The sequence below is a fragment of the Astatotilapia calliptera genome, chromosome 4 (assembly GCF_964374335.1).
Source record: "Astatotilapia calliptera chromosome 4, fAstCal68.1, whole genome shotgun sequence".
Taxonomy (NCBI): domain Eukaryota; kingdom Metazoa; phylum Chordata; class Actinopteri; order Cichliformes; family Cichlidae; genus Astatotilapia; species Astatotilapia calliptera.
In genome coordinates, this window is record NC_137425.1 from 36,807,401 (window position 1) to 36,834,642 (window position 27,242).

A 27,242-nucleotide genomic window follows, 5' to 3' on the forward strand; every position below is an offset into this window, starting at 1 on the left:
CAGACACAAATAAACTTTGTTTTGAAATGGGTCGATGGTGTAGCCGTTTTAATTTCCAGATCTAGCAGCCACGTGAGTTTGGTAAATGTGTCCCGATGAGCATCCTGTCAGGTTGAAGATGTAGTGTTGTGGCAGTTATGAGCTCTTCTGTTTATTCCTTTTTATTAATCTCCTGCTGTTGGTAATATTTGCAAGGACATTTTAATAAAGATGTGACTTAAAGCCAGAAAGTTTCACGCCATTCACTTTGTATCCTTTGTCCATGAGTCTGTGCCAAATGTTTTATTTCGTAGTCTCCGATCAGTTCTTACAAACCTGTCACCCCAGACCAACAAGGCCAGTTACAGGATATCCAGAGCACATGTAGCAGTGCTCTATCAGCCTTTCAGCTGGGTGATAAATATTAAAAACGCCCATCAGACAACAGCAGATACTGCAAGTGTGTGAGGGATGTCCTTTGTTGTGTCAGTGCGTGGAGCACATGAGTCCTGCGTAGATGACATCGCTGCTTCGCGCACTGAAGCCGCAGCTGGAGGAGAGCTGCTGCGTCAGGTTGTAGTCTCGAAGCTCCACTCACGATGCTAAGCAGGCCGTGGGCAACGATGGGCCACGCACTGCTGTGAACAACATTAATCGGCCATACGAGGTGTTCGTTGGATCAGTGTGCACCGAGTCCGCGATGATGTCCTCGTACTACCACCCGGCTAAAGAAGCAGACATGGCGGCCATGACAGAACCGCTGTGCCTGGAGAGAGGTAACGTAGCTAGCAGGGTAGCTAACCCTAACCCTGGAGAGAGGTAACGTAGCTAGCAGGGTAGCTAACCCTAACCCTGGAGAGAGGTAACGTAGCTAGCAGATGCAGTGTGTGTGGGAGACGTGCTCGCAGTCTGATTCCACAACAAAGGCGAAACGATGATCGTTGGCTTGTCTGATGCATACAAAGGTACCGATGTACACGTCCCTGGGCCCCGCCTCCGCTCCTACACTGACACGTTTGTTTGCTGTGGTCGGCTTCTTTGGGTTTTACGGCCCCATCTCCTGCGTCTTTAGCGGTATGGAGCTTGGTTGGGCCTAAAATGCTGAGTATCCATCAGCGCATGATCCAGTCGGTGAGGAGGATCGTGTTCGACGTCTGTTAATGCACACAGACCCTAACGACACAAGTTAATAATTTAACCACGACACAGTTTAGATGATGTGCGCAGCAGGGGTGACTAGGACGTAACCTTTAGGGGGGCTCGGTCCCCAGTGCCACGCCTACCTCTCAGTTACTGTGAACGCTGCTCGCAGACACGTTCAGTTTTTTAAACTCTTTAATTACAACACCACCTTCAAAAGCAACCCTCCTTAGTGGGATGACCTGTTGTAGTGTCAAAGATAAATAAATTAGCCCATGTTTTCAATATAATACACAGGTTCACACTGGTAAAACTGATCAAACAGCCATGGATGAAGCATCAAAAGTGTGTGGGATACTGTACAGTCTGTGCTACATATACCTGTATACACATATGCTGTGGATCATGGTGGTGACATCGTGCTCTGGGGATGTTTTGCTGCAAGTGCTACTGGTATATCCACACAAAGAGGATGGAGTAACGTCTTCAACTTAACCTCAAGTGAAGAAAACTGGATGTTCCAGCAGGACAGATATTCCAAATACTCATCAAAATTGGTTTTGGAATCATTAAAGCAGCTTAACATCATATCTGTGTAGGTTCTCAGTCATCCAGGTCACGGTAGTCTAAGGAGCTTGGGGAAAAATGTAACTGGACTTCTTTAAGTTTCTTGAAGACGTCTCATCTGAGAAGCTTTGTCAGTTCTAAGACTGGGTGGACAGCCCCAGGTATCTATCCCAGTGGGTGACCCACTATCATGTGCTTCATTACATGAGTCAAGGTGTGAAATGGGTGCTTGGATCCTTAATTAATATTTAATTAAAGGTATAATTCCTCTGTTATCTTCTTCAGTCCCGTGTGCAAACACAGTGCAGTGAAGCTGCTAAACGTTTTGTTTTGGTTTTTATACCTGACCTGTCCAATAGTTTTAAGAAGTAGAATCATCGTCTGACTACTTGGTTGTGTCAAAAATATTTGCTTTGCCGAGAGGAGCGCTATAGACTATAGGCTCCTCATGTTAGTCTTTTTATTTTATATTTACAATATTATCTGAGTGGTTATTATTCTGGAGCTGACGGGGTGAGGGCCTCGTTAGTGAAAGAGACAGGAGGTAACATAAACACATTTTGCAGACCTCTTTCCCCCTTATTTATAAGAATGGTCAAAGAATTTATGATTTCTTTCAGAACTACTTCTTCTGTGAAGACTGCCAATGATCACCCTACTATTAAAACCATATATATATATATATATATATATATATACACACACGTACATATACATAAACCCCTCATCGGAGCACTAGGTGAGTGGCTCCAGCAATTTTTTTTTCTTTAATCCCCCTCTCGCCCCTGTGGGCGGTTTATCCTTCAAGCTCGGGTCCTCTACCAGAGGCCTGGGAGCTTGAGGGTCCTGCGCAGTATCTTAGCTGTTCCCAGGACTGCGCTCTTCTGGACAGAGATCTCCGATGTTATTCCCGGGATCTGCTGGAGCCACTCGCCTAGCTTGGGAGTCACCGCACCTAGTGCTCCGATTACCACGGGGACCACCGTTACCTTCACCCTGCACATCCTCTCGAGCTCTTCTCTGAGCCCTTGGTATTTCTCCAGCTTCTCGTGTTCCTTCTTCCTGATATTGCTGTCATTCGGCACCGCTACATCGATCACTACGGCCGTCTTCTTCTGTTTGTCTACCACCACTATGTCCGGTTGGTTAGCCACCACCATTTTGTCCGTCTGTATCTGGAAGTCCCACAGGATCTTAGCTCGGTCATTCTCCACCACCCTTGGGGGCGTCTCCCATTTTGACCTCGGGACTTCCAGGTTATACTCGGCACAGATGTTCCTGTACACTATGCCGGCCACTTGGTTATGGCGTTCCATGTATGCCTTGCCTGCTAGCATCTTGCACCCTGCTGTTATGTGCTGGATTGTCTCTGGGGCATCTTTACACAGCCTGCACCTGGGGTCTTGCCTGGTGTGATAGACCCCAGCCTCTATGGATCTTGTGCTCAGAGCTTGTTCTTGTGCTGCCATGATTAGTGCCTCTGTGCTGTCTGTCACATCCCCATTGAGTTCCTGATGAAGGCTCTTCTAGGCATTCCAGGATCCAGGTGTGGGGCATCGAGTCATAGGTCTCTTTGTAATCAATCCAGGCAGTGCACAGGTTGGTCAGACTGGTCTTGTAGTCTCAGCTAACTGCTCGATCTACCAGTAGCTGCTGTTCATCTTAGCCACTATGACGCCTGACAGGAGCTTCCACGTGGTGCTGAGGCAGGTTATTGGTCGGTAGTTGGAGGGGACCGGTCCCTCCTGGGGGTCCTTGAGGATCAGGACTGTCTGGCCTTTGGTTAGCCATTCCGGATTTCTCTCTGGTTCATCTGTGCTGCCAGACGCTCATGGAGTGCAGTCAGCTTCTTCAGACAGCAGGCATGATCCATGTCAGGTTCTGGTGCTGTCCAATACTTTATACTGGAGACCCTGTCTTTGATATATGTCACTGTGATGGTTACTGGACCCTGTTCACATCATCTAGTAGATCTTCTGAGGGTACTTCATGTAGTCTTGATTAACCATCTACAGAAGATCCAGGTTTCAAGCTTTACCATGATCCTATTTTTCAGGATCAGTGCACTCAACAATCCTTCTTCCATCACACTTGGGGCGAAGTACCCAATCTCGGGTGGGGGTGATGAAATCTCACCCCTTTAAACTCCCTTTCAACAGGAAGGAAACAGGAAGAAACCTCTGGCAGAACCAGACTCAGGGAGAGGCGCCATCTGCCGTGACCGGTTGGGGTGAGAGAAGGAAGACGGGATAAAGACATGCTGTGGAAGAGAGACAGAGATTAATAACAAGTGTGATTCAGTGCAGAGAGGTTCTGGATCTCTGTCCAGAAGAGCGCAGTCCTAGGAACAACAGAGATGCTGTGCAGGACCCTCAAGCTCCCAGGGCTCTGGAAACTGCTCCGTCTACCATTGGTTGATGCGTTGCGCCTCTGGTATTCCTGCCGATTCCTCTCTGTGGCCTGCTCATGTATTGAGCCTTCTGTCTGTTCATCTTAGCCACTATGTTGCCTGACAGGCGCTTCCATGTTATGCTGAGCAGAGATGGGCAGTGACACGTTACTGTAATCCGATTACTTTTTTCAAGTGACGAGTAAAGTAAAAGATTACTAAGGGATCCGCCCCACTCCTGCTAAACAGGTGACAATAGATTTAAGAGCTGCTGAATCTTTGATTTTATTCATTTATTTGCTGAGTTTTACTTGCATCTATTTGAAAGAGTGTAAACACAAAACATTATTTTATTTCATATGCTGGAATATGCAGAACATAGGTTTAAATTAGAGCTGGGCGATAGAACGATAACAATATGTATCGCGATATAACTTTTACTCGATAGAGAAATTAAACTATCGCGATAGACCTCGCCGCTCTTGTCCTCTTAAAAAAAAAAAAAAAAAAAGGTCAGCCAATCCAAATTAAGTAGCGCAGAGCCGAACCAATCACAGCCGCAGCGTCACGTCGCGTGACTTGTTACGTACAGCACAAGTGCCAAGCCACACGTGTGTTTGTTTGGAGGAAATGAGTGTGCCGACTAGAGAAATCAACCGAGCGTGACCGAAGAGAAAACAGATGATGGTTCCAACGCCGGAGAGATTGTCGAACGGAAGAGCCATAGAAGCTCCGTAGTGTGAAGGTATTTCGGCTATTTCAAGTCTGACAAAAAACAGAGTAGCGTGCACTGTAAATGTGCCGAAAGCAAGTCTGGAAATACAATAAACTGGTGCATGCGTCACACTGTGCGCCACGTTATTGTTTCGGTGAAATGAATTTCTACAATACTGTTAATTCTACTCTCTGCAGTGTTTAAATGCTTACATATACACACAGTTACTGTCCGTCCACACATACGACTCGGTTCTGCTTCTATGCCCCAGCTTTGTTTACTTTTTCCCACAGAGGCTTCTAGACTTCTGATTGGCCAACATTTCTGCACGGTTAGGAATCTAGCGCCACCTGCTGCTTTGGCATGTTCATAGCAGCGTTTTCCTTCATTTCTGCCTTTATGTGTGGACGGGATTATTTTTTAAAACGAAAACGGAAAATCTCCGTTTTCAAAAATACCCGTGTACGTGTGGACGTAGCCTCGGTCTCTGACTGGAAGCGCTGATTCGTCATTCGGCTTTTGTCAGACTAAAGTAACTGTTAAAACTGTTTGAAAAGCTCAGCTATACAACAAGGAGAGATTGAGAATTTCCTTTTAGTTCTCAGTTTATTTGATATTGACAAAAGTTAGTCAGTTTTGTCTGTTCTTCTGTAACACAAACTAAGATTTATTTTTAGAATTAATATTTTGTTTCTAAGTGGAATTGACAATTTAGTCTGTTTCGTTTGTTCTATTTTGAAACTTAAACGCTTTAGCGGCTGCCTTTTGTGTAGTTTGCAATATTTGCCTTTATTTATCTGAAAAAGTCTCATGTTCCTTAAGTACATCTACCCTGTTGAACTTATTATGGGAAATAAATATTTAAATAAAAACAAGCTGCTGATTATTTCACATTTCACTTGTGAGCAACGGCACATTTAAATCTTACAAATATAGTTATTTGGCTTATATCGTGATAGATATCGTTATCGCCTGAAATGAAAAAAACATATCATGATATGAAAAAATCTCATATCGCCCAGCTCTAGTTTAAATGGTAAATTTCTTCATGTGAAAGACTGTAACATATAATTAAATTTTTGCTTGATGCAATGTGCATGAAGTTAAAAGATTAAAACTAATAAAACAATTTTTAAAAAGAGACTTTTCCATTTGATTCAATTTGATATGATGATTATGCAGAAAAATAGAGTTGGGCTGAAAGGTCTGTCGCTTTATTACGTATTCAGATTAGGTATCATGTTTTTAAAAAGTAATAAGTAAATAAGTAATCTCAGAGTGACGCTGAAAAACTAGTTCATGCATTTATTACTTCCAGGCTGGACGACTGTAATTCATTATTATCAGGAAGTCCTAAAAACTCCCTGAAAAGCCTTCAGCTAATCCAAAATGCTGCAGCAAGAGTCCTGACAGGGACTAGAAAGAGAGAGCAGATTTCTCCTGTTTTGGCTTCCTGTTAAATCCAGAATTCAAAATCCTGCTCCTCACATACAAGGTCTTAAATAATCAGGCCCCGTCCCCTGCTGTTGTGATTTGGTACTGCATAAATAAAATTGAATTGGTATTTGATAAATGGGAAATGTAAAGCTTACATGTGAGTCCTTGTGTTTTTAAATTAGGTTTATACATGTGATGTGTCTGTTCATATGGAGAAATCTGCTGAGAAGCAAAATAGGCTGTTATTTAAGTGTTGCTTGCAGGATGAACAGGTTAGCTTGCTGTACTGTGATAGCTCTACACTAAAGAACAGCGTGTGACGGGTGCACAGTACCTGTGGTGCTTATGGTCAGAGTTAGGTTACATCAAGTGTAGCAGGGATTAGTTAAGCTGATGATGGTGAGATTCATTCCACCTTCATGCTAACTTTATATCATCTAGTATAAAAACAGCATGAGCAGTGTACTGTCAAACATCTGCGTACGTCTTGTTCAGTTCGGTCGTGTAAGTCCACAAAGAGCAGTAAAACTCAGAGCAGCAGCAGCATGTAGCTACTGGAGCGCTCAAAAGAAAGTGTAGTGATTTGTAATTCTTTTCCCCGTACACTAGTTTGTGTACTTAAGTAGAGAATGTGTGTGCCTTTGCCACCTGTGTTACAGTAGGTGTGAATCATGCCAGGGCCTGGTGCCATGTACCAACTCTTCATGCTTCAGGCCTCGTCCAAAATGCTCCATATTCACATTTTCCAGTAGAGCTTCAGAGGGTTTAACATCGTGTTGGTAATCACCCCAGGAGGGTCCACGTTTCCAGTTTAGCCATGATCCTTCCTCTTGGTGGGATCATGGCCTTTAAAAGGCCGAATGTGGATTCATTGTCCTTTTCTGTCAGGTAGTCTCCCGCCATCATGGCCTGGGGTGCTTTTTCCTTCAGTGGAGCTTCAGGAGGTGCAGGGGCGTCAAACAGCTGCTGGCTGTGTCCAGATGTTGCAGAGAGCGTCCCTCATGACTGAGGGCCCTCGTCTGTGTGGTAACCACTGGGTTTATCAACAGGACAATGCTACAGTACACAATGCTGCAGGACAAGAGACTTCTTCTAGGACAATAACATCACCCTGTTGGACCATCCTGTGTGTTCCCCTGATCCAAATCCAACTGAGAACCTTTGGGGATGGATAGAAAGGCAGTAGATGCCTTCATGCGGCCGTCTTCACCACTTGGAGAAATGTTCCCACTCACCTCATGGAAATGCATCCTGTGACTGTGGGAGGGTCTGTAGTGTCCACAGACAGTGTTGTGTTGCTGTGTTGTTAATCCTGGCTTGTGTGTGTTGTGGGTTAGATGTATGCAGGGTGATCGAGCTGCTGGACCGGCTGCAGCGGACTGGTGAGCTGCCTCCTCCCAAACTGCAGGCCCTGCAGAGAGTCCTACAGAGCAAATTCTGCGCTGCCATCAGAGAGGTAAAGTGCCACGGCCCTTTTAAAAGAATGTTTAATAATCGTTTTCCTAATGTCCGGTGCATAAAGTGAGCATTGTCACGTCCTCACAGTCTGTTTAAAAGCAACTCTTTTCATTTAATCATCTCAGACTTTTTTAAATGACCCATGTGAGAACATGTGCACTTTCTTCCTTTCTTTTTGGACATTTTTGTCTTTATTGAATGGTGGCGCAGTGGAGATGGACGATACGCAGTAAAGACCGTGGATTGGACTCTGACCTGGGCCTCAGCACACTGGCCGTACAGCCTTCAGTAGAGATTAGTACATGAGCTGCTCTGCCTCCTGAGCTGCAGCCACATATTTAGCCTCCAATCAGTGAAAACTACACTTTAAGTTTGAGGCCATTTACTAAAATCTGATGCTGAACGAGCAACCAGCCACCACGCTGGCGTTCTTGGCAACACTTGCATTTAAAAAGTTAAGTTAGATAACTAATGACTGTAACAACTAATGACTTAATGAATAACTAAATAGTAAAGAAGATAACAGAAAGTAAATAAGTGTGAGCCTTGAAGCTGTTATCAAAGACTGACTGAAAGCACATGGTGCAGTTTCTTATATTTAGCTAATAATAGAATTTATCATGGATGTTTGCAGTGTTATCCATTGTCTGTGTATCTACTGCACTGTGTGATGCTACATCCCCATTACACTCCAGTCTGAGCCACCTTTGTTCTGCTTTGTTGTCCTTAGGTTTATGAGCAGCTCTATGACACTCTAGACATTGTTGGAGGACCAGAGGTGCGAGCACAGGCAACAGCCAAGGTATTACAAATGACAAAGCAGCTTTATGTTAGAGATTTAGGCTGTTTGTGATTGCAAACCACAGCAGTGTTGTAGTTCTTAGACTACGACGCTCTGCTAATGCCACTACACACACTGTAGTGGCATCTTTAGTCAAAGTGGGAAAAATCTGACTACACATTGGAATATTTAACTGTACTGAGCAGACACTGAGATACTGAGAACAGTGCAGTATGCATTTGTTAAACTGATAAATATGTTTTAACAAAAGTAGTACAGTTAAATGGGATTAACAGTGCAGCACTCCTGCAGTGCTGGAATATGGTGACCTCTGTCATAAATGGACTGATTCTTATACAGCGCTTTTCTACTCACAGCTATACAACAGGCCTCATTCACCCAGTCACACAAGCACTTCCTTCTATACTTAAGTGCAAACTAATCTACATCCACACTCCGATGGATGCATTGGTGAGCAACTTGGGGTTAGTATCTTGCCCAAGGATATTTGGCATGTAGACTAGGGGAAGCCAGGGATCGAACCAGCAACCTTCCAGTCAGTGGCTGATCTGCTCCACCGCCTGAGCCACAGCCACCCCATAAATGAAAGGTTTGCACCAGAGTGGCAGAGTGTGGAATTTGTTTTTGCTCAAAACAAGTGAAGATGTAGTGATCGTGCATCTCCCACTGAAACAGTAGGATGCATAGTTGAAGGGAATCTTGAAATGCTACAGATGAATGCAGCGTTTAATACATGAATTTGCACTGAAGAATACCACCTGACATCCTTCCAGAGTTTGCCTCTGACGGATATCTTTGTCTCCTTAAGCCTTTGACCTCTAAAAGCCTGTCACGGTGCCATGTGAGGACGAATGCTCGGCTGGTTAGCCGGCTCCACAGTGTGCTCTTCCTGACGTCTACTTTCAGCAGTTTGAAATGCTGAGCAACTTCATGTTTTGTGTCCTTACTCTCTCTGTCTGGGTTTTTTCTTCCTTTGTTTCCCTTTCCTTTCCTCTTTTCTGGCAGCTTTTGCAATCAGAATTTACTATTGTTAGAAACATATTTGCATTTCTACCACACATGCTCTCTATCCGATTGTTAAGTGATGACGTGACGAATCCTACTTCCAGGCCTAAAGTAGTCTGCGTTTAATATGGCTTTTGTGTTGTTAACATGTTTAATGTTTTGTATTTTCTTCTATTTAATCTCAAAAAGCTCCTAAAACACTCAGTGATCCCTGTTGACCTCCCTCGGCTTTTATTACCGCTAATCATTTATTTAAGCTCAGTTTTTAAAACCTTAGGATGTAACTACAGCCCAGCCCATGCAGCAGTATATTAATGACTAACCTCGTGTTGTGGATGGATTATCTCAGTTGTTCTCCTGGCTGAAGTTTGGTCCTTTTACAGCATCCTGCCATGCGATTACATTTGTTCCTGACCACCGAGAACACTCACGTTAACTTTTATCGAGTGGAAAAAAAGTTAGCTTGTTTATATTATGCTAACATAGCTGTGTCGCTAGCAGTCACGTAGCACATCATTATATACCAGCTAGCCCAACTTCAGTAACCCTACAAACGTCACTGCTGTTTAGTTTTCTGTCTTCATTTATGTTGGAAGTGATAACAGAGCTCTACGTTTTAATTTGTTTCCAAAACCCTGCAGTCAGGACATGCTATATTGTATTTAGATAGAAGCTAGCGAGCTAACTTCCTGCTAACTTCTAACTCCGTTAAATGTCATAAATTCCGTTTTCATGGATGCCTGGATGTTAAACTCAGTTGTTACACCTGGTAGAGCAGAACGCTGATCGTTTTATTAAAGATGAAAGACTTTAGACAGTTTTTCAACTCTCAGTAATGCCACAGTGATCGTTTGATATATGGACCTGCAGCGGAGTTTAGACCCAGACACGGCTAGTGACGTCAGACTGAACAACCGGATAGGCTCCTTTTTGTGCTGTTTGTTTTTCATTATTTATTTTAGTATATTTGATCTATTTATTAGGGCTGCACGATTTTGCATAAAATGAGAATCACAATTTTTTGGCTTAGAATTGAGATCACGATTTTCTCACGATTTTCTTTTCCAATATAAATATTTATTGCACTTATTAACTGCACATCAACTTCGTAACAGTTGAGACTGAACATAAAAACAATAAATAAACATAAAAACAACAAATGTCTCACATTTTGTCGTTGCCGAAAATGTACTGCTTGAAATTCCGTCTCCACCGTTGCTCGACGATGCGTGTATAGAGCAGGTAGTGCAACAATAGAAAAATAGTTGGCACTGTGTAGCGTTTGTCTAGGGTGTTGATCATTTTCCTAAATCCCTCGTTTTGCACAGTGTTGATGGAGCCATATCTTTGGTCAGGTGATAAGTGATAGACTCCGTAATTTCTTTGTGCCTGCGGGAGTTCGACATGTATAGGAAAGCGCTGTATAAGGTTCCGTTATTGATGTTTGGGTGGTTGACCGGGACGGATTTTCTCCAGTCACTTTCTCGTCATCCCTGACGTGCTCTCCGTTGTTTTTTCCCTGCTAATTGACCCTGTGCATGAGAAAATGCTAACTTCCTGGTTTGAGACCGGATGTGGGGTTGTACATTTCCGGTAGCTTTACTTTGCGGTCAATCGCTACTGTGAAGATATCCTCCAAAATCATGTCCAAAACTCGAAAACAGAAAGATGGCGTTACGTTACAAAGAGCAGAAGGTGGGAACACTCACCGCTGTTGTGTCATAAAAAAATCTAATGATCAATTTTGACGTTTAAAGCGTTTAGATCGATCAGTTGTTTACATCGCTCAACACAAGCAGAACTGCATCACTGCAGCAGAAGACACATCGTCCACATGCAGAATCACATCTTTGTATAGTGACGGGTCTTATGATTTAAACAGGCAAATGTTCAGCATTCAAACTACAGGTGAACAATAGTCAAACCAGATGTTTCCCCGTTATGTCGATATCAGCTAGTCAAGTACACACCTACACAGCATGTTAACAAACCGTGAAAAAAGCCACACAAAAAACGAATGATTGCTGGTAACGGTTTCTATACATTATTATTTATGAAGGGTATGTTGTGACTTACCTTCAAAATTACAGCGGTCCCTCGCTATAACGTTCACCTTTCACCTCGCTGTTTCACAGATTTTTTTAGTGCAAGTTTGCACGTTTTTTTACGTCACATTGTGTCCTGATCGCTGCAGACGATCTCCGTGACGTCTCTCCTGTACAGTACAGAATCGCTGCATCGATCGCTGGCAGTGTGACTCTGAAGTGTAGTACTGTATGTCCACGATGTCCACGAAACGTTTTGCACTGTCAAAAAATAAAATTGGCTCCTTGATTTCACCTCTCGCTGGTTATTTTTAGAACATAACACCCGCGATAAACGAGGGACAGCTGAGAAATATAACATCTGAATCCATTTTCTCTTTTGTTCTGAGGCGCGGGGGAAAATATCGACAAGTCGATGAACATCAGAATCAGAATCAGAATACTTTATTCATCCCGAGGGAAATTGGGGGTTACAGCAGGCAGCACGCTAATGGCGTATGCGCACTCACAAAGGAACCTTCTGACCAACTTTACACAAACATCATTTACAGATATATTGGGTAAATGCCCGAGACATCTATAGAAATGTAAATCGCTGCTTGATTCATTCATTTGCTTAACTTGTTTTGGACCGTAAACAAGGCGTGAATAGGACACCGGAAACAAAGCTCCCCACAGGAGTTTCTGCACCGGAAGTAGCACATGCTAACGTGCACACAGTCAATTTTAGCAGCCAGCTTCTGTATCACGTGGTATAAGGCTCCGTCCTTGTCATTTGTTGAGCAGGAAGAGTGAGCGCTTGTTTCCGTGCAGATTACGTCCCGGATCAAAATGCGGTACAATCGTCGTCGTCTTCTTTTTTTTTTTTGTAAATCGTTGTCATTTGGAAATGAGATCGCACATAAGTATGAATTGAGATCGCGATTTTCTAACGATTAATCGTGCAGCCCTACTATTTATGCATTTTTATTAAAATTATGTATATAATTCAGTTCTATTCGGTTTTATGTCTATAGAGCCAAATCACAAAAATAGTTGCCTCAAGGTGCTTTATACTGTAAGGTCGACCCTATAGATACAGAGAAAAACCCAACAATCATATGACCCCCTATGAGCAGCACTTTGGTGACAGTGGGAAGGAAAAACTCCCTTTTAACAGGAAGAAACCTCCAGCAGAACCAGGCTCAGGGAGGGGCGGGGCCATCTGCTGTGATTGGTTGGGGTGAGAGAAGGAAGACAGGATAAAGACATGCTGTGGACTTTATGAGTTACTCAGATTGTCTATAAACAGGCCCACATTTAACACTACCACTGTGGGAAAATAGCTTGTTTTGTATTGCATCCTTTGAATGCAGCATATGTTTGTCCTCCCACCTGTGTACAGTCAGATCCTCTGTTTTGTGTAACAAATAGAGGTAACTGGAGATGTGATGTGAAATAGAACTTGTTGTTTTGCTCATCATGTGGTTTCCTCTCTGATTAGGCCACAGTGGCAGCCTTTGCAGCCAGTGAGGGGCACGCCCACCCAAGGGTGGTAGAACTGCCCAAGACAGAAGAGGGACTGGGCTTTAACATCATGGGTGGAAAAGAGCAAAACTCTCCCATCTATATCTCAAGAGTCATCCCTGGAGGAGTGGCTGACCGCCAAGGTGGGCTGAAGAGAGGAGACCAGCTACTTTCTGTCAATGGTGTGGTAAGAGGATCACAGAAGCCCACTTACAACCTGCTGAGGAGAGGTGCACACAGCGTGAAGACCAGAAGCAGTCACTGAATCCTGGAATTATTTTAAAAGTGTTAACTACAAGTATTTATCCAGTTTCAAGACCCCATTTAAAACCATTGTCTGTAGAATTTGTAAATCCAAAAATAACACAAGAACATTTCTTCATATACGGCACATTTACACTTTGTTTTTAGGTCAGGCGCATCAACAGTCACATTTATTATCATTTCTAGTTCATTTTGTACTTTATGTATGTTCAGTAGAACATCTACATAAATATACAGCATCAGTATATTATAATTGATATAAATAATTGATACTGTTTGATACTAATTGATTCGTTTAGCCTACCTGTTGGCCTGGATAAGGTGTTGCAGGGGTCAGGTGCAAAGTGTGTTGGGTGGGGTTCGGGGGCCATTCCTCCTGTCAGGTCCCTCCAGATCTCACTGTTGTTCCCACTGGGACAATGGGACGACAGACTCAATACTCTGAGGACCTCCTTAAGCCCACTGATGCGTCTCCTGTAGAAGCAAAGGCTGGGGACAGGAGAGACGACTCGTCCATCACTGAGGTGGTTAAACACCTCCGTGGTGGCTGGGCCTCTGGGGTGGATGAGGTTCACCCTGAGTTCCTAAAGGTGTGGATGGTGCAGTGTTTGTTATGCTGACATGCTGAGAAAGATGTAGAGGATCTGTGCAACAGCTTTAAATTATTCCTAAATGCAGTGGAGCAACTTAAAAGACTGCTCTTAACCTATAATCTCTATCTCGTTCACTCACCTTATCCAACATTGATAGTGAAGGTGTTAAAGATCCTCCATCAGTTACTTTAATATGACTCAGATGTAACCATAAGAACAGGTTACTGGCACCCTGAGAGGTAGAACTGGCTGCCTGCCCACATCACTGGGAGGTTGGAGAGGTACTCTAGCCATACGTGACAAGAGATGTGAAAACATGAGAGTGTATCCATCTCTCTAAAATGAAGGAATACTGTAGAAGTGCATGTCAGTGCATCGTCATAGCTGAAACAGGTTAGCACTGTCCTTTCACTCCTGGAAAGTGTTGATAAGAAGTCATTCTTGTTTCTCTCTTCTGAACGGAGCAGCTTCTGTCCCCTTCCAGAACAAAATGAGTGGGTGTGCATCAGAAGTTAATGAGGGTGATCTCTGTGTGTACAGCTTACCAGGGCAACCCTCGGAAAAACCCACAACCTATTCCAGTCGCTGTCAAACCACTTAAGGGTAGAGGGGAGGTCATCAGACGTTCACTTTATGGGTAAAGAGTAAACGTAGTCGGAAGAAACGGCTTCTTGTAGCATGTCAGACTTTTGCTTTGTGTTGGTCTTCATGCAGAGTGTTGAAGGTGAGCACCATGAAAAGGCTGTTGAGCTGCTGAAGGCTGCACAGGGATCAGTCAAGTTGGTGGTCCGCTACACCCCGAAGGTGCTGGAGGAAATGGAGGCTCGCTTTGAGAAGATAAGGAGCGCCCGGAGACGACAGCAGCACACCAGCTACTCGTTAGTCTGCAGTCAGCATGTTTGTATGTGGTGTGCACCCATACATATAATCATATGTTTGGATACACACTGCTGTTATCCTGAGTGTGGCAACTAGTCAGCTGACCATTGTCAAGGACAGTGGGCAGTTTTTCTGTGTTTACGCAATACACCACCAGTGTAAATAAAAGAGATAATTTGCGCATCTAATAAACTCTTAGATTTTATTCACAGAACACAAAATACATCTCAAATGTTTAAAATTAGATGCATATGAGATTGAATTTAATTCAGTGGACTTTTATTTAAACAGCGACAAATCACAATAACATGAAGACAATAATACAGCAAAAAACCCAACAATCATATGACCCCCTATGAGCAGCACTTTGGCGACAGTGGGAAGGAAAAACTCCCTTTTAACAGGAAGAAACCAGGCTCAGGGAGGGGCGGGGCCATCTGCTGTGATTGGTTGGGGTGAGAGAAGGAAGACAGGATAAAGACATGCTGTGGAAGAGAGACAGAGGTTAATAACAGATATGATTCAATGCAGAGAGGTCTGTTAACACATAGTGAGTGAAGAAGAAACACCCAGTGCATCATGGGAATCCAAGTAGGCCTGCAGAGCGAGAGCGAAGTGCTCTAATAGGGTGATATGGTACTACAAGGTCATTAAGATAAGATGGGCCTGATTATTTAAGACCTTGTATGTGAGGAGCAGGATTTTGAATCCTGGATTTAACAGGAAGCCAAAACAGGAGAAATCTGCTCTCTCTTTCTAGTCCCTGTCAGGACTCTTGCTGCAGCATTTTGGATCAGCTGAAGGCTTTTCAGGGAGTTTTTTGGACTTCCTGATAATAATGAATTACAGTCGTCCAGCCTGGAAGTAATAAATGCATGAACTAGTTTTTCAGCGTCACTCTGAGACAGGATATTTCTAACTTTAGAGATGTTGCACAAATGGAAGAAAGCAGTCTTACATATTTGTTTAATATGTGCGTTGAAGGACACGTCCTGGTCAAAAATGACTCCAAGGTTCCTCACAGTGTTACTGGAGGCCAAGGTAATGCCATCCAGAGTAAGAATCTGCTTAGATACCATATTTCTAAGATTTTCAGGGCCGAGTACAATAACCTCAGTTTTATCTGAGTTAACAAGCAGAAAGTTAGCGGCCATCCAGGTCTTTATGTCTTTAAGACATTCCTGCAGTTTAACTCATTGGTGTGTGTTATCTGGCTTCATGGACAGATAGAGCTGGGTGTCATCTGCATAGCAGTGTAAATGTATGCTATGTCTTCTAATGATGCTGCCTAAGGGAAGCATGTATAATGTAAACAGAATTGGTCCTAGCACTGAACCCTGTGGAACTCCATAATTAACCTCAGTGTGTGAAGAGGACTCTCCATTTACATGCACAAACTGGAGTCTATTAGATAGATATGATACAAACCACTGCAGCACAGTACCTGTAATACCTACAGCATGTTCTAATTGCTCTAATAGGATATTATGGTCGACAGTATCGAACGCTGCACTGAGGTCTAGCAGGACAAGCACAGAGATGAGTCCACTGTCAGAGGCCATAAGAAGATCATTTGTAACCTTCACTAAAGCTGTTTCTGTGCTGTGATGAGCTAGGGCTGCTCAATTAATCGAATTTTAATCACGATTACGATCTGGGCTTTCAACGATCATTAAAAATGACTGAGCTGATTATTAGCCCCTCCCTCATGCTTTACTCTCGCGCTGCTCCGTGTGGTAAATCAAGCGTTCCGCTCTCCATTTCCAACACGCGTCACAACAATTAAGAGGACCCGAGGGAAGCTCGGAAAGCTAAGCAGAAGTTATTTGGAGAGGAGAGTGACGGCCGTTGGTTGAAAAGAGGTAAAAAAAACTTCAGTGGTTGGAAACATTATGGGTTCAGTCAGACGTGGATCAAGTAGACACAGTGTGTAAACTTTGCTACGGTGTCGTAGCTGCACCACAGAGCAACACTGCAAAGTTCACTAAACATAGATGTTTACATTTCTCATTTATTTCTTATATTGCAAACATTTGCACTGTTATCAGTATTTGCACTATTTTATATTATTTTTTAAAGTCATTATTCAATACATTGTTATTGTTAACCCTTTAAAGCCGGTCAGAGCAGCACGCTCCGTTTTGTGTAACTATTTTTAAATCCCTGTAGAACCGGAACCACGTAAGCTAGCGCAATATTTGTTTTGCATATGAAACCGGAGGAGTTGTACTTACATCTTATGCCATCAGCTTGTCCTCGGTCACAGTTTCCTTCCACATGAAGCTTTGCAAAAATCGCATAAAAAGCACTTGCAGGAACAAAAACATAATACTCCAGAAACACGCTTTGCCGATCCATCAGCTGTTCTTAACACTTCCCACATTGAAAAAGACGTCAACGCGAACTATCGCATTTCCTGCCCGAAACCGGAAGTGACGTCATTTTCGCGGAAAATGTAGTTTTTTACTTGTAGGCCTTAAAAGCCTATACTGGTGTTTTTATAAGTCATGTTTGACTCTATACTTTTCTGAATAGTTGCTGGGATGCTTAGAACTCGAATTGCACTGCTGGAAATAGTTTATTTTGATGCTGTTTTCTTTGCAAATTTGCATCATAGGATTGTTTTTTTGTTTTTCCTGCAGTGTATAAAAATTGCTGTATCTCCAAAATAAAACTATGAAGACACTCAAAATAAATTTCCTGTTGTTGTAAACTACTTTTTGCAACTTTTTTGTATTTAAAGTTTTGAGGGATAAGCCTCATAAATTTCTCCAAGTAGAAATATATGTAAAAAAACAAAAACGATTTTCAATTTTTTTTGTAGTTTATTGCACTTTTTTGCAATTAATGTAATTACGATGGACTTAATGCATACATATTATTAAAATATGGGCTATAACAGTTGTATAGCAACTTGAAATGCTCCCACAAATGGCACTACAACATGTAAAAAAATAATATAAGCTCTGGCGGACTTGGTTCTATGGTAGGTCTTAAAGGGTTAAATAAATATCGTCAAATAGGGCTGGGCCATATTATACCGTTCACGGTAATACCGGTATAATGTTAGGCAACGATAGGAAAATGAAATATCGCGATAGAATGGGAGTAAAACGCGCATGCGCAGTGCCTTTGTTTTCATACGCACATGGCCAATTGTTGAGGAACCAGAATTGGTTTGTAAAAATGGTGCAACTTCCATGATGTGGAACTGGTTTGGTGTTTGTCCGTCAGATACACAACAAAGCACATTTTTTTGCAGAACATGCAAGCGGCCGTCGTTATTGTCGTATTTGTCGGACTAAGATGCTCTTAAATCTGGGAGTAATCTGGGTCCCAAACTCTGTATATTTGACTTCAGGTCAAACAACACTGCAGCATCACTGAGAGTTGAAAACTGTCTAAATGATTTCATCTTTAATAAAACGATCAGCATTGCTGCTTTACCAGGTGTAACTATAAAGTTTAACTTCCAGGCATCCATGAAAACAAAAGTTATTACATTTAACGGAGTTAGAAGTTAGCAGGAAGCTAGCGGAAGTTAGCTCGCTAGTTTCGCTAGTTACCTAAGCATGATATAGCATGTTCTGACTGAGAGATTTCTGAAAACATTCAAACGTACAGCTCTGCTATCACTTCCAACATAAATGAAGACAGGAAACTAAACAGCAGTGACGTTTGTAGGGTTACTGAAGTTGGGCTAGCTGGTATATAATGATGTGCTACGTGATCGCTAGCGACACAGCTATGTTAGCATAACATAACAGTGAAGCTGGAGGACGAACACTAACACTTTTCCACTTATAAAAGTTAACGTGAAGGTTCCTCATGGTTAGAGACAAATGCAATCGCATGGCAGGATGCTGTAAACGGACCAAACTTCAGTCAGGAGAACAACTGAGATAATCCATCCACAATACGAGGTTAGTCATTAATATACTGCAACAACATGGGAATAGAGCAGCTGTGATAGAATACAGCATTAATGAATCGATGGGACAGAAGTGGAGGAAGCAAGAAGAATGAGTTTAATAAAGTTTGATTTATCTGACTGCTTTGTTTCGCTTAATGTGCCTTATAATCCCGTGCACCTTATGGTCTGAAAAATGCGTACTGCACACTGCAGTTTAATGTTGCAAAGCAGCTCTTTTTAACTTCAGTGGATATTATACATGGTTATGCTCAGGATATGTCAGCCCATTTCTACTGGAAATGCCTTTGGGTTAAACTTTCAGCAAGGAATTTGCATTTGCACTGATAAATTTTTTATAAAGCTTTAGTGTACATAAAAACCAGCTTCTTGTTTACGTGAAAATAAATGGAAGGTTGTCTTTTTGCGCTAGTAATGTTGTGGAGTTGTATTTTGTCTCGCATCAATTATATCGTCAGTTATATCGTTATCGCAAATTTTCAAATATATATCGTGATAAATATTTTTGGCCATATCGCCCTGCTCTATCGTCAAATAATCGAGATCTCAATTTCAGTGAAAATAATCGTGATTATCATTTTTGCCATAATCGAGCAGCCCTATGATGAGCTCTGAAACCTGACTGAAACTCTTCAAATAAACCATTCCTCTGCAGATGATCTGTTAGCTGTTTGACAACTACACTTTCAAGGATGTTTGATATGAAAGGAAGGTTGGAGATTGGCCTATAATTAGCTAAGACTGCTGGGTCTAGAGATGCTTTTTGAGTAAAGGTTTAACTACAGCTAGCTTGAAGGCCTGTGGTACATAGCTGATCATTAGAGATAGGTTGATCATATTTAAGATCGAAGCATTAATTAATGGCAGGACTTCTTTGAGCAGTTTTGTAGGAATGGGGTCTAAAAGACACGTTGATGGTTTGGAGGAAGTAATTATTGAAGTTAACTCAGAAAGATCAATTAGAGAAAAAGAGTCTAACTTAACATCAATGGTACTAAGAGTAGCTGTAGATAATATTACATCTGTGGGATGATTACTGGTAATTTTTTCTCTAATGATAAAAATGTTATTTGTGAAGAAGTTCATGAAGTCATTACTAGTTAACGTTAAAGGGATGGTTGGCTCAACAGAGCTCTGACTGTTTGTCAGCCTGGCTACAGAGCTGAAGAGAAACCTGGGGTTGTTCTTATTGTCTTCAATCAGTGATGAATAGTAAGATGTTCTGGCTTTGCAAATTGTTTATGTTTAAGTTGTTTGTTGCTGGTTTTTAGTTTGTTTTTTGTCTGTTTGGGAGCTGACACAGTCTCTATGGAGATGGGTTTTTGGGGGGGTAGCAGGAGGAGAGAAGCTGCAGAGAAGCGTGTAAGACTGCAACTCTGCTTCCTGGTCCCAACTCTGGATAGTCATATTTTGGGGGGTTTAATAAATTTGTCCATATTTCTAGAAATGAGAGCTGCTCCATCCAAAGTGGGATGGATGCCGTCTCTCCTAACAAGACCAGGTTTCCTCCAGAAGGTTTGCCAATTATCTATGAAGCCCACATCGTTTCTGGGACACCACTCAGACAGCCAGCAATTTAAGGAGAACATGCGGCTAAACATGTCACTCCTGGTCTGATTGGGGAGGGGACCAGAGAAAACTACAGAGTCCCACATTGTTTTGCAAAATGCAATACCAGTCAGGGTAATGACCTCAGTGTGTTATCCAATCGGTCTGCCACATGTGATAACACCACTGTCTTTGTTAATCTATTAAACATTCAGACACTTATGAGCAACAACCATCTAATCCAGCATCTCCTCACCAACCGTAAGTTAGACTTTCCCAGCTTAACTGAGACATGGCAACAACCCCATGACTTCTCCCAACTCATTGATCCCACTTCTCTGAGGGTTGTTTACATCTGTGCAGCTTGTGGAACTGGGCAGGCAGGAGACATACCAGTAATGTTTGGCTAGAAGTGGAAGAATGTGGGCATGGGGAGATGGGAGTGGGTCAACTAAGCCTGTCAGAGGTTTCATGTGTCTGCCTGGGAGCAGGTCAGCAGTGACTTAGCGCACATACAACCCATCTGCACCAATTACATGTTGGCTAAAATAACACAAACACTTTATTTTCTTTTAGAAATGATTAAGCTACCTAACACTCGGAAAGGCAAGCCGTTTCCTTCATGTGGACTTGGACTGGACTCAGCTTTTTGTCAGACTTGGGAACCATGCAGTCTTTTGATGTCACATTTTCGGATTGCCTTGGATTGCTTGGAACCCAGCAGAGTAGGTACTAAAAAAGTACCTGGTAACATGTGCTGTGACCTAGTGGAAAACCCTAAAAACATCAAGCCGACCTGAGTAGGTACTAATGAAAAAGGGCTACAAATCTTGCAGGAGCAGGTTGGTTGCTGATGCTGTGGGCAGAGGCAGGTGGCTAAAAATTGACAGGGGGTCCCAAGAATGCTAGCAGGATGGAGGGTACAACTGATGTTAGTAACAAAATTAAGGCTGGAGTGAACCAGTGGAAAAGTTTTAACATCGTTAAGAACCAAGAAGGTAAAGAGCTGGACTTGTGAGAAGTGTGGCAAAGTTCTTGTATTTCATAGTTTCACATCGCTGCTGTTCAGTGACATCTACCTGTGTGTTTTACACTGGCAGGATGAAAGCTTTCAAAGTACAGACTGCTGCATGCATTTGTGATCTGGATGGAAAAAGCACGAGTTAATAATAATAGGTTTAAATGAGCCGCCACTGGCAGCCAGATTGAAAAAATCGTCCTGCACAGGGCTCTAGTGCAGAATGGTCCAGCCAATGCCCCCAACCTCCTCCCCACTACCCCTCTGTTGAACTTCTGCCAAAGATCTTGCAGACTGAGACATTTCCAGCACACCCACACTATATGTTTGGGCAAGTCAGGCCTTTCCAACATCCTCCCTTTCAACAAAACCAAATAATTTCCTCCCATTTATGTAGTGGAAATGTCAACAAGCGCTGTGTGGCAGGCAGGAGTTGGACCCAAAATGCAGGCTCTCAGACTCGAGGGATGAACTCAAAATCACAGCTTTATTGGCTGGCAAGGAAGATGCATACAAAACAAAGCCACACTGGGAACTCTAAGTTCAAGAAAACACAGGGAGCGAGTAACACAGCAATGAGGGACCACGCGACACTGACTCAGAGAAACACAGGACTTAAATACACTGGGAAATAACGAGGGGAATGAGACACAGGAGGGGAGCACAGCTGGGAGAAATCAGACATAACCAGACGAAAGGGAAGCGAAACTCAATACATTCACGTAGGACACAGACCTTCAAAGTAAAACAGGAAATGTAACACAGACGCAGACTGACTAGGGGAGACAGAGCAACTAAGAAACACAGAGACCAACATAAAAGAGGCACAGAGGGCGGCTACTAAACACTCAGAAAACTAACCAGAATACAAGAAACCCAAACTAAGATACTAGACTATAGAACAAACTGAGGCAACAAAGACAACTTAGAACATGCAACATAACACAAAAACCCTGAGACACAAGAAACTCACAACACTGGGTCAGGAGCTCCAGGATCCTGACAGGAAATGTCCTAGAAAACTACCAAAGATAACACAATCTGGGAGGAATAAAATAACTTCAAAGCTGTTGTGACAGAATAAAGAACCCACGCACAGCACTGTAAATTGTCTTTATTTCCAGACTGTTGTTGTGGCAGCGGTCCAGCTGCCCTCCTCGTTCTTCATGCCACACACAGATCTCTCTTCTAGTCTCGGTCATTGTGTCCTTGGGCAAGACACTTCACCTACCGCCTACTGGTGATGGCCAGAAGGGCCGATGGTGCAATGTGGCAGCCTCGCTTCTGTCAGTCTGCCCCAGGGCAGCTGTGGCTACAACTGTAGCTGCCTCCACCAGTGTGTGAATGGGTGGATGACTGGGTGTGTAAAGCGCTTTGGGATCCCTAGGGGGGACTAGTAAAAGTGCTATACAAATACAGGCCATTTACCATAGCTGTGGAGAGTCTTAAGGTCATATCGACACGCCCTGACAAAGGGGGATCATTCCCCGTACATATGGGAAACGGAGTGGTGAGATAGTCTGTGATAGAGAACTGGTGGCAGTAGATGGCTACCCCTCCTTGAGCCCATTTCTGCGGATGTTTGTTGTTGGAATGGAAATGTTCCTGTTCCTACTGTCACCAGCGCTTGCTCATAGTCAAATACGATGTCCATCTGAAACACGAATGTCCAGATACCAAGTACAAATGGAGCTTAAAGGATCGGTTACTGGATGCTTTTTTCCTTATTTTTCTCATGCAACATGTCAAAGAATTACATATGTATCAAGTAAGCAGTTGGTGTATGACGAAGATACTATAGGTGGCACAAATTGATCCATCCCTCCATTTCAGGGGCAGCAGTCTAAGCAGAAATGCCCAGAATCCCTGATCCCCACACACCGGAATATCTCCAACATGTCCTGGATCTACCCTGTGACAACAACATAGCTGCTTAGATAAACCTGAATAACAAATAGGGTCTGGCTGATAGACTGTGTAGCTGTGGTCATATATCACCATGTAGGTTAATGCATTCTTTCACCTTCCACAGATCTCTAGAATCCAGAGGCTAACCAGCCCAACGCCTTCATCTGATTTATCATCCAGACCTCCCGATTCTTCTGCTCCAGCAGGAAGAAAGACCATGGATGGAAGCAAAGAAGTAGTCAACCAACAGCTGTTACCTGAGCTGAAGCATTGAAACCTGCAGTTTAGGATCCTCGTGCCACTTTCTTAGACAAATGAAAAATCTGAGCTAGCTTGTAGTCAGAACGTGCCTGTAAATTTCTTTTCCCAGAGTGATGTCTTCCTGAGCATCCTGTTACATACGGCCAAATATTCTCTCTGGTGTGTAGCTTAATCAGAATCTAAACTGCACATTCTCAAGTGTTTTATAGTACACTGCATTTCTGATTAGAGTCCACATTCTGCAGTAGACCTCGGTAGCAGAAAAAACATTTCCCAGGATAGACCCAGATAGAAGGCTAAGTGTTGGCATTTGTGAATGGCTTGTTCCATTTTGTGAAATTGTTGACATTTTTTTGTATTTTATTTTTTGTCTCTATATTTATTGGCAAATTTCCCATGAATTAAAGTCAGTGTAAAATGAATATTCTTGCATTAGTATTCTTTTATACTGCGTAGTGCTCACACGCACAATCCTCCCATAACACAAGTTTGCAGTCTCACATAATTACACAATCTAGAGCCAGTTTCTTGGAATGCCGACAGACCTGATCATTTCTTCCCAGCGCTTGTTTCCATCCCTGCTAACCTCATTTCTTCAGGGCTGCCTTTACTACCCTTAATGATTTCATGGTACAGTAATTCTTTTTTTTTTTTTTTTGCCTGGCCCGTTTGGCTCTTTTGCATCAGAATTGTTGTCTAAAGGCAAACAAAGATGCCCAACGGATTTACTTTACCAAATTGACCATCCCAGCCTTGCCGTAATGGTCCATTTGATTCACCTTTTATTGTTCATTTTATTTTCACTTACTGAATACGGGACAGACTTGACTGGGGGAAAGAAGGGGGGAAAGAAAGAGGGAAAGAGAAACAGCTGAGAAGAGGGACGGGGGAGAAGGGCAAAAGACAAAAACCAACAGAACGGGCAGAGAAAAAAAATGCATCTATCGATCACCTGGATCACCTGCTGAGAAAGAAAAAAGAAAGCAAGCAGAAGAGAACAAGAGTAATAGAATAAACAACATCACAATGATATATGGGAATATGACAGTAAATACTAAATATTAAACATTATTGTGCAGCACATAAGATCAACAGAACACAGTGTGCTTTGAGGTAGGAGCCAAAAAGGGTGTAGTTTGTGGGTGTGATCACCCGTGTGTACACCTGTGAGCATGGACGCGCTTGGTTTTTGTTTTTTAAAAGGTTCCTTCATGTAATGATCTGCTAGAGGGTGTGGGGGGGCCACAGCCCCGTCCTCCAGGGCATGAAGCAGGTATGGAGGAGATCAAAACTCCAGACATCCAGAGGCCCCCAGAACACAAGAGACCAAGGAAGACCAACAGAGGGGCAGCTGCGCCACTGTCCCAGAAAGAGCTGAGGAGAGTCCCAGATGAGGGCTCACTCAGCAGCCGCGGAGCAGAAGCCAGGGGGGGTTGCAGTGACGCGCCCGTGAGCTCCGCCGGCAGCCAGCTGTGCCTGAGTGACCGAGCCCCAGGCCGAGAGGCCGGGGGCACCCCACCTCCGAAGTGGCCCGAGCGAGCCCCAGGCTCCAGGCCCCGATAAGCGGCCGCCAAGGAGTGAGCCGGTGTGTACCCGGACGCCCATCCCCGGACACAAAGAACCACCAACGCACCGATGTCTGAGGGAGTCCGCCACTGGCAGGGGAAGTGGTGGTAGGGGGAGATAGGCCTCCAAACCTTGGAGGGCCTGAGATGTCCCCAGAGAGGTGGTGCCTGACACCCAACCTGACATATAGACACAGACATACAGGCACACACAGATACAAACATCCATTCCCACCCTCATGCTCTCATATGCACTTACTCCACACTCAACCAACGTGGAGACAGACATAAAGAGACGCTGTACACACGATCACACTCCCCAAGCGTACTCTACAAACCGGGTCTAGGTACCCTTGCCCCTGGAGGGGGGAACTGTACCCAGACCCAGGTGGTGTTACCCTTTTCCCTGCGGTGGGGAGAGGCAGACCGCCCCGACTCCACAGCAGCAGGAAGGCTCCACACTCCAGACCGCAGTCGGACGGCCAACTCCTCCTCCCAGCCCCCCCCCCTGCTCCAGCAGGTCGCAGAGAACGGGGGTGAGAGAAGACTCCAAACCTCCCTCCACCCACTCATTGTAGTGTTGATGCATGTGTGTTCTAAGGTGCATTTAAAACCCAGGAGGGCTTGGAGCTACCTGCCAGAGAGCAGCAGGTAAGCGCATGGTCCCTCCTGCTAGCCCTCAATGTCTACGTGTATTTAAAATTGAGAGGTGGGCAACGATGCCAGGGGTGGGGTGGTACAGTAATTCAACTCAAGGATGGGAAAGCCATGCTGAAGCCAGTTTATATTTTGGACAGGACATGGGACATTTATTCAGAATGAAACAGTATAGGCGGGTAACTGGACTGGTATTTAAGAAGTGTTTTCTACTCAGTTTGAGCACTCGAAGCACATTCTGCTGTGAGGCTTATTCACCCAATCACACACATTCACACAGTTTTTTAAATCTATACCTAAGTACTTTTATCTCTGATGGATGCACTGGGAGCAACAGTGCTTTGAGTATCTTGTCTAAGGATAGTTGATACTTCCACAGAAGGAGCTGGAGATTGTTCCACTGACCATCTGATTGGTAGATGAATTGCTCTGATACCTGATCCGTGGCCACCCTACATCCCGGGAAATGGAAGTGAGAAATTAATTTGTAAATAGTATGTAACAATAGAAGTGTGAACTGAAGTGGGAGAAATAGTTCATTTATGTAACCTGTCCATTAATCTAGTACTTTAATGTTACATATATTAATGCACGTGATGCAGGTGCAGTCCGTGTTCCAGTGGAGAAGATTGTATGTGTGAATGACAGCAAGTTCAAATTTCATGCTCTCGCTCTTTTAGAGCTCAGCAGATACCCATGTGTATGTGAGATAAACATCCAGCGGCTCATGGGTGTGTGTGTGTGTGTTGACCTCACATATTCACACTCACGGGGCCATTTTTGAGCCAGTGTCTTTGCAGTAGTGATTGGGGTCGCTGCTTATAACTCACGCTTTCTATTACCTGGCTTGCTCATTTCTCTGCTGATGGTTTCACTGCGACTGGCGGCTCGAAAAATGACGGTAAATATAAGCAATGGCCAAATGAAGCTCTCTGAAGCATCGGCGCGTATAATTTGAAACAGGATTCATTACTCGAAGCTTTTCAACACAGTCCTCTTTTACAGCATCTGGTGGCCGAAGCACGAAGATCTCAAAGATCAAAGATCTCAAAACTGGATTATCAACACGTTCTCATTCCCAACTCGTCAAACGTGTGACGCATAAAGCACTTTGCCTCACCATGAGAATGCAAGTTTACCTAACCTAACCTTAAAGTATCTGATATAGGATAGAAAAAGGAAGCAACCAGAGATTTAATGATGAAGACTCTGGGTTCTGTAGTTCACGTTTTACAGTCCTGAATGACTCTTTGGTTCAGTTATAGTAGATATAAGCATACTTCACATTACTGGGTATGAATAATAATCAAGAGACAAACTTTGAAGATGCAGAGCATGATGTCCCATCATCAGACTGTAAACAAACATCCACCAGGCTTCTTTGTTGCCAAAATTGATGATTCTCCCATCAGGGATCAGTAGAGTGTATTAACCTGTGGTATAAGCAGCAGTCACTGAAATATTACTCTTTCAGATAAGAAATCTAGCACATAAAAGCCAGGGTGGGAGGGATCTCTGCAAACTGACTTACCTCTGCAAGTGTGAAGCTCAACAAAAATCTGCCTCTCCAGTCAC

At 43.4% G+C, this 27,242-nt stretch overlaps 1 protein-coding gene across 5 annotated transcripts; it reads left to right on the top strand.

The window, feature by feature from the left end:
* Positions 1–177: 177 nt before the first annotated feature.
* On the top strand, positions 178–23,867 carry lin7b (lin-7 homolog B (C. elegans)). 5 transcript variants are annotated; one of them, XM_080300634.1, is made up of 7 exons: positions 178–755; positions 799–944; positions 7,565–7,683; positions 8,416–8,487; positions 13,021–13,230; positions 14,615–14,801; positions 23,309–23,867. In XM_080300634.1, the coding sequence occupies exons 2-7, from the start codon at positions 914–916 to the stop codon at positions 23,314–23,316; spliced, it is 627 nt and encodes a 208-aa protein (XP_080156760.1). In that variant the 5' UTR covers positions 178–755; positions 799–913; the 3' UTR covers positions 23,317–23,867. The 5 variants fall into 5 exon arrangements, with proteins under 5 accessions (XP_080156760.1, XP_080156762.1, XP_080156758.1 ...); XM_080300636.1 differs by having other exon boundaries at positions 14,615–14,778; XM_080300632.1 differs by lacking the exon at positions 799–944.
* The last annotated feature ends 3,375 nt before the right edge of the window (positions 23,868–27,242 follow it).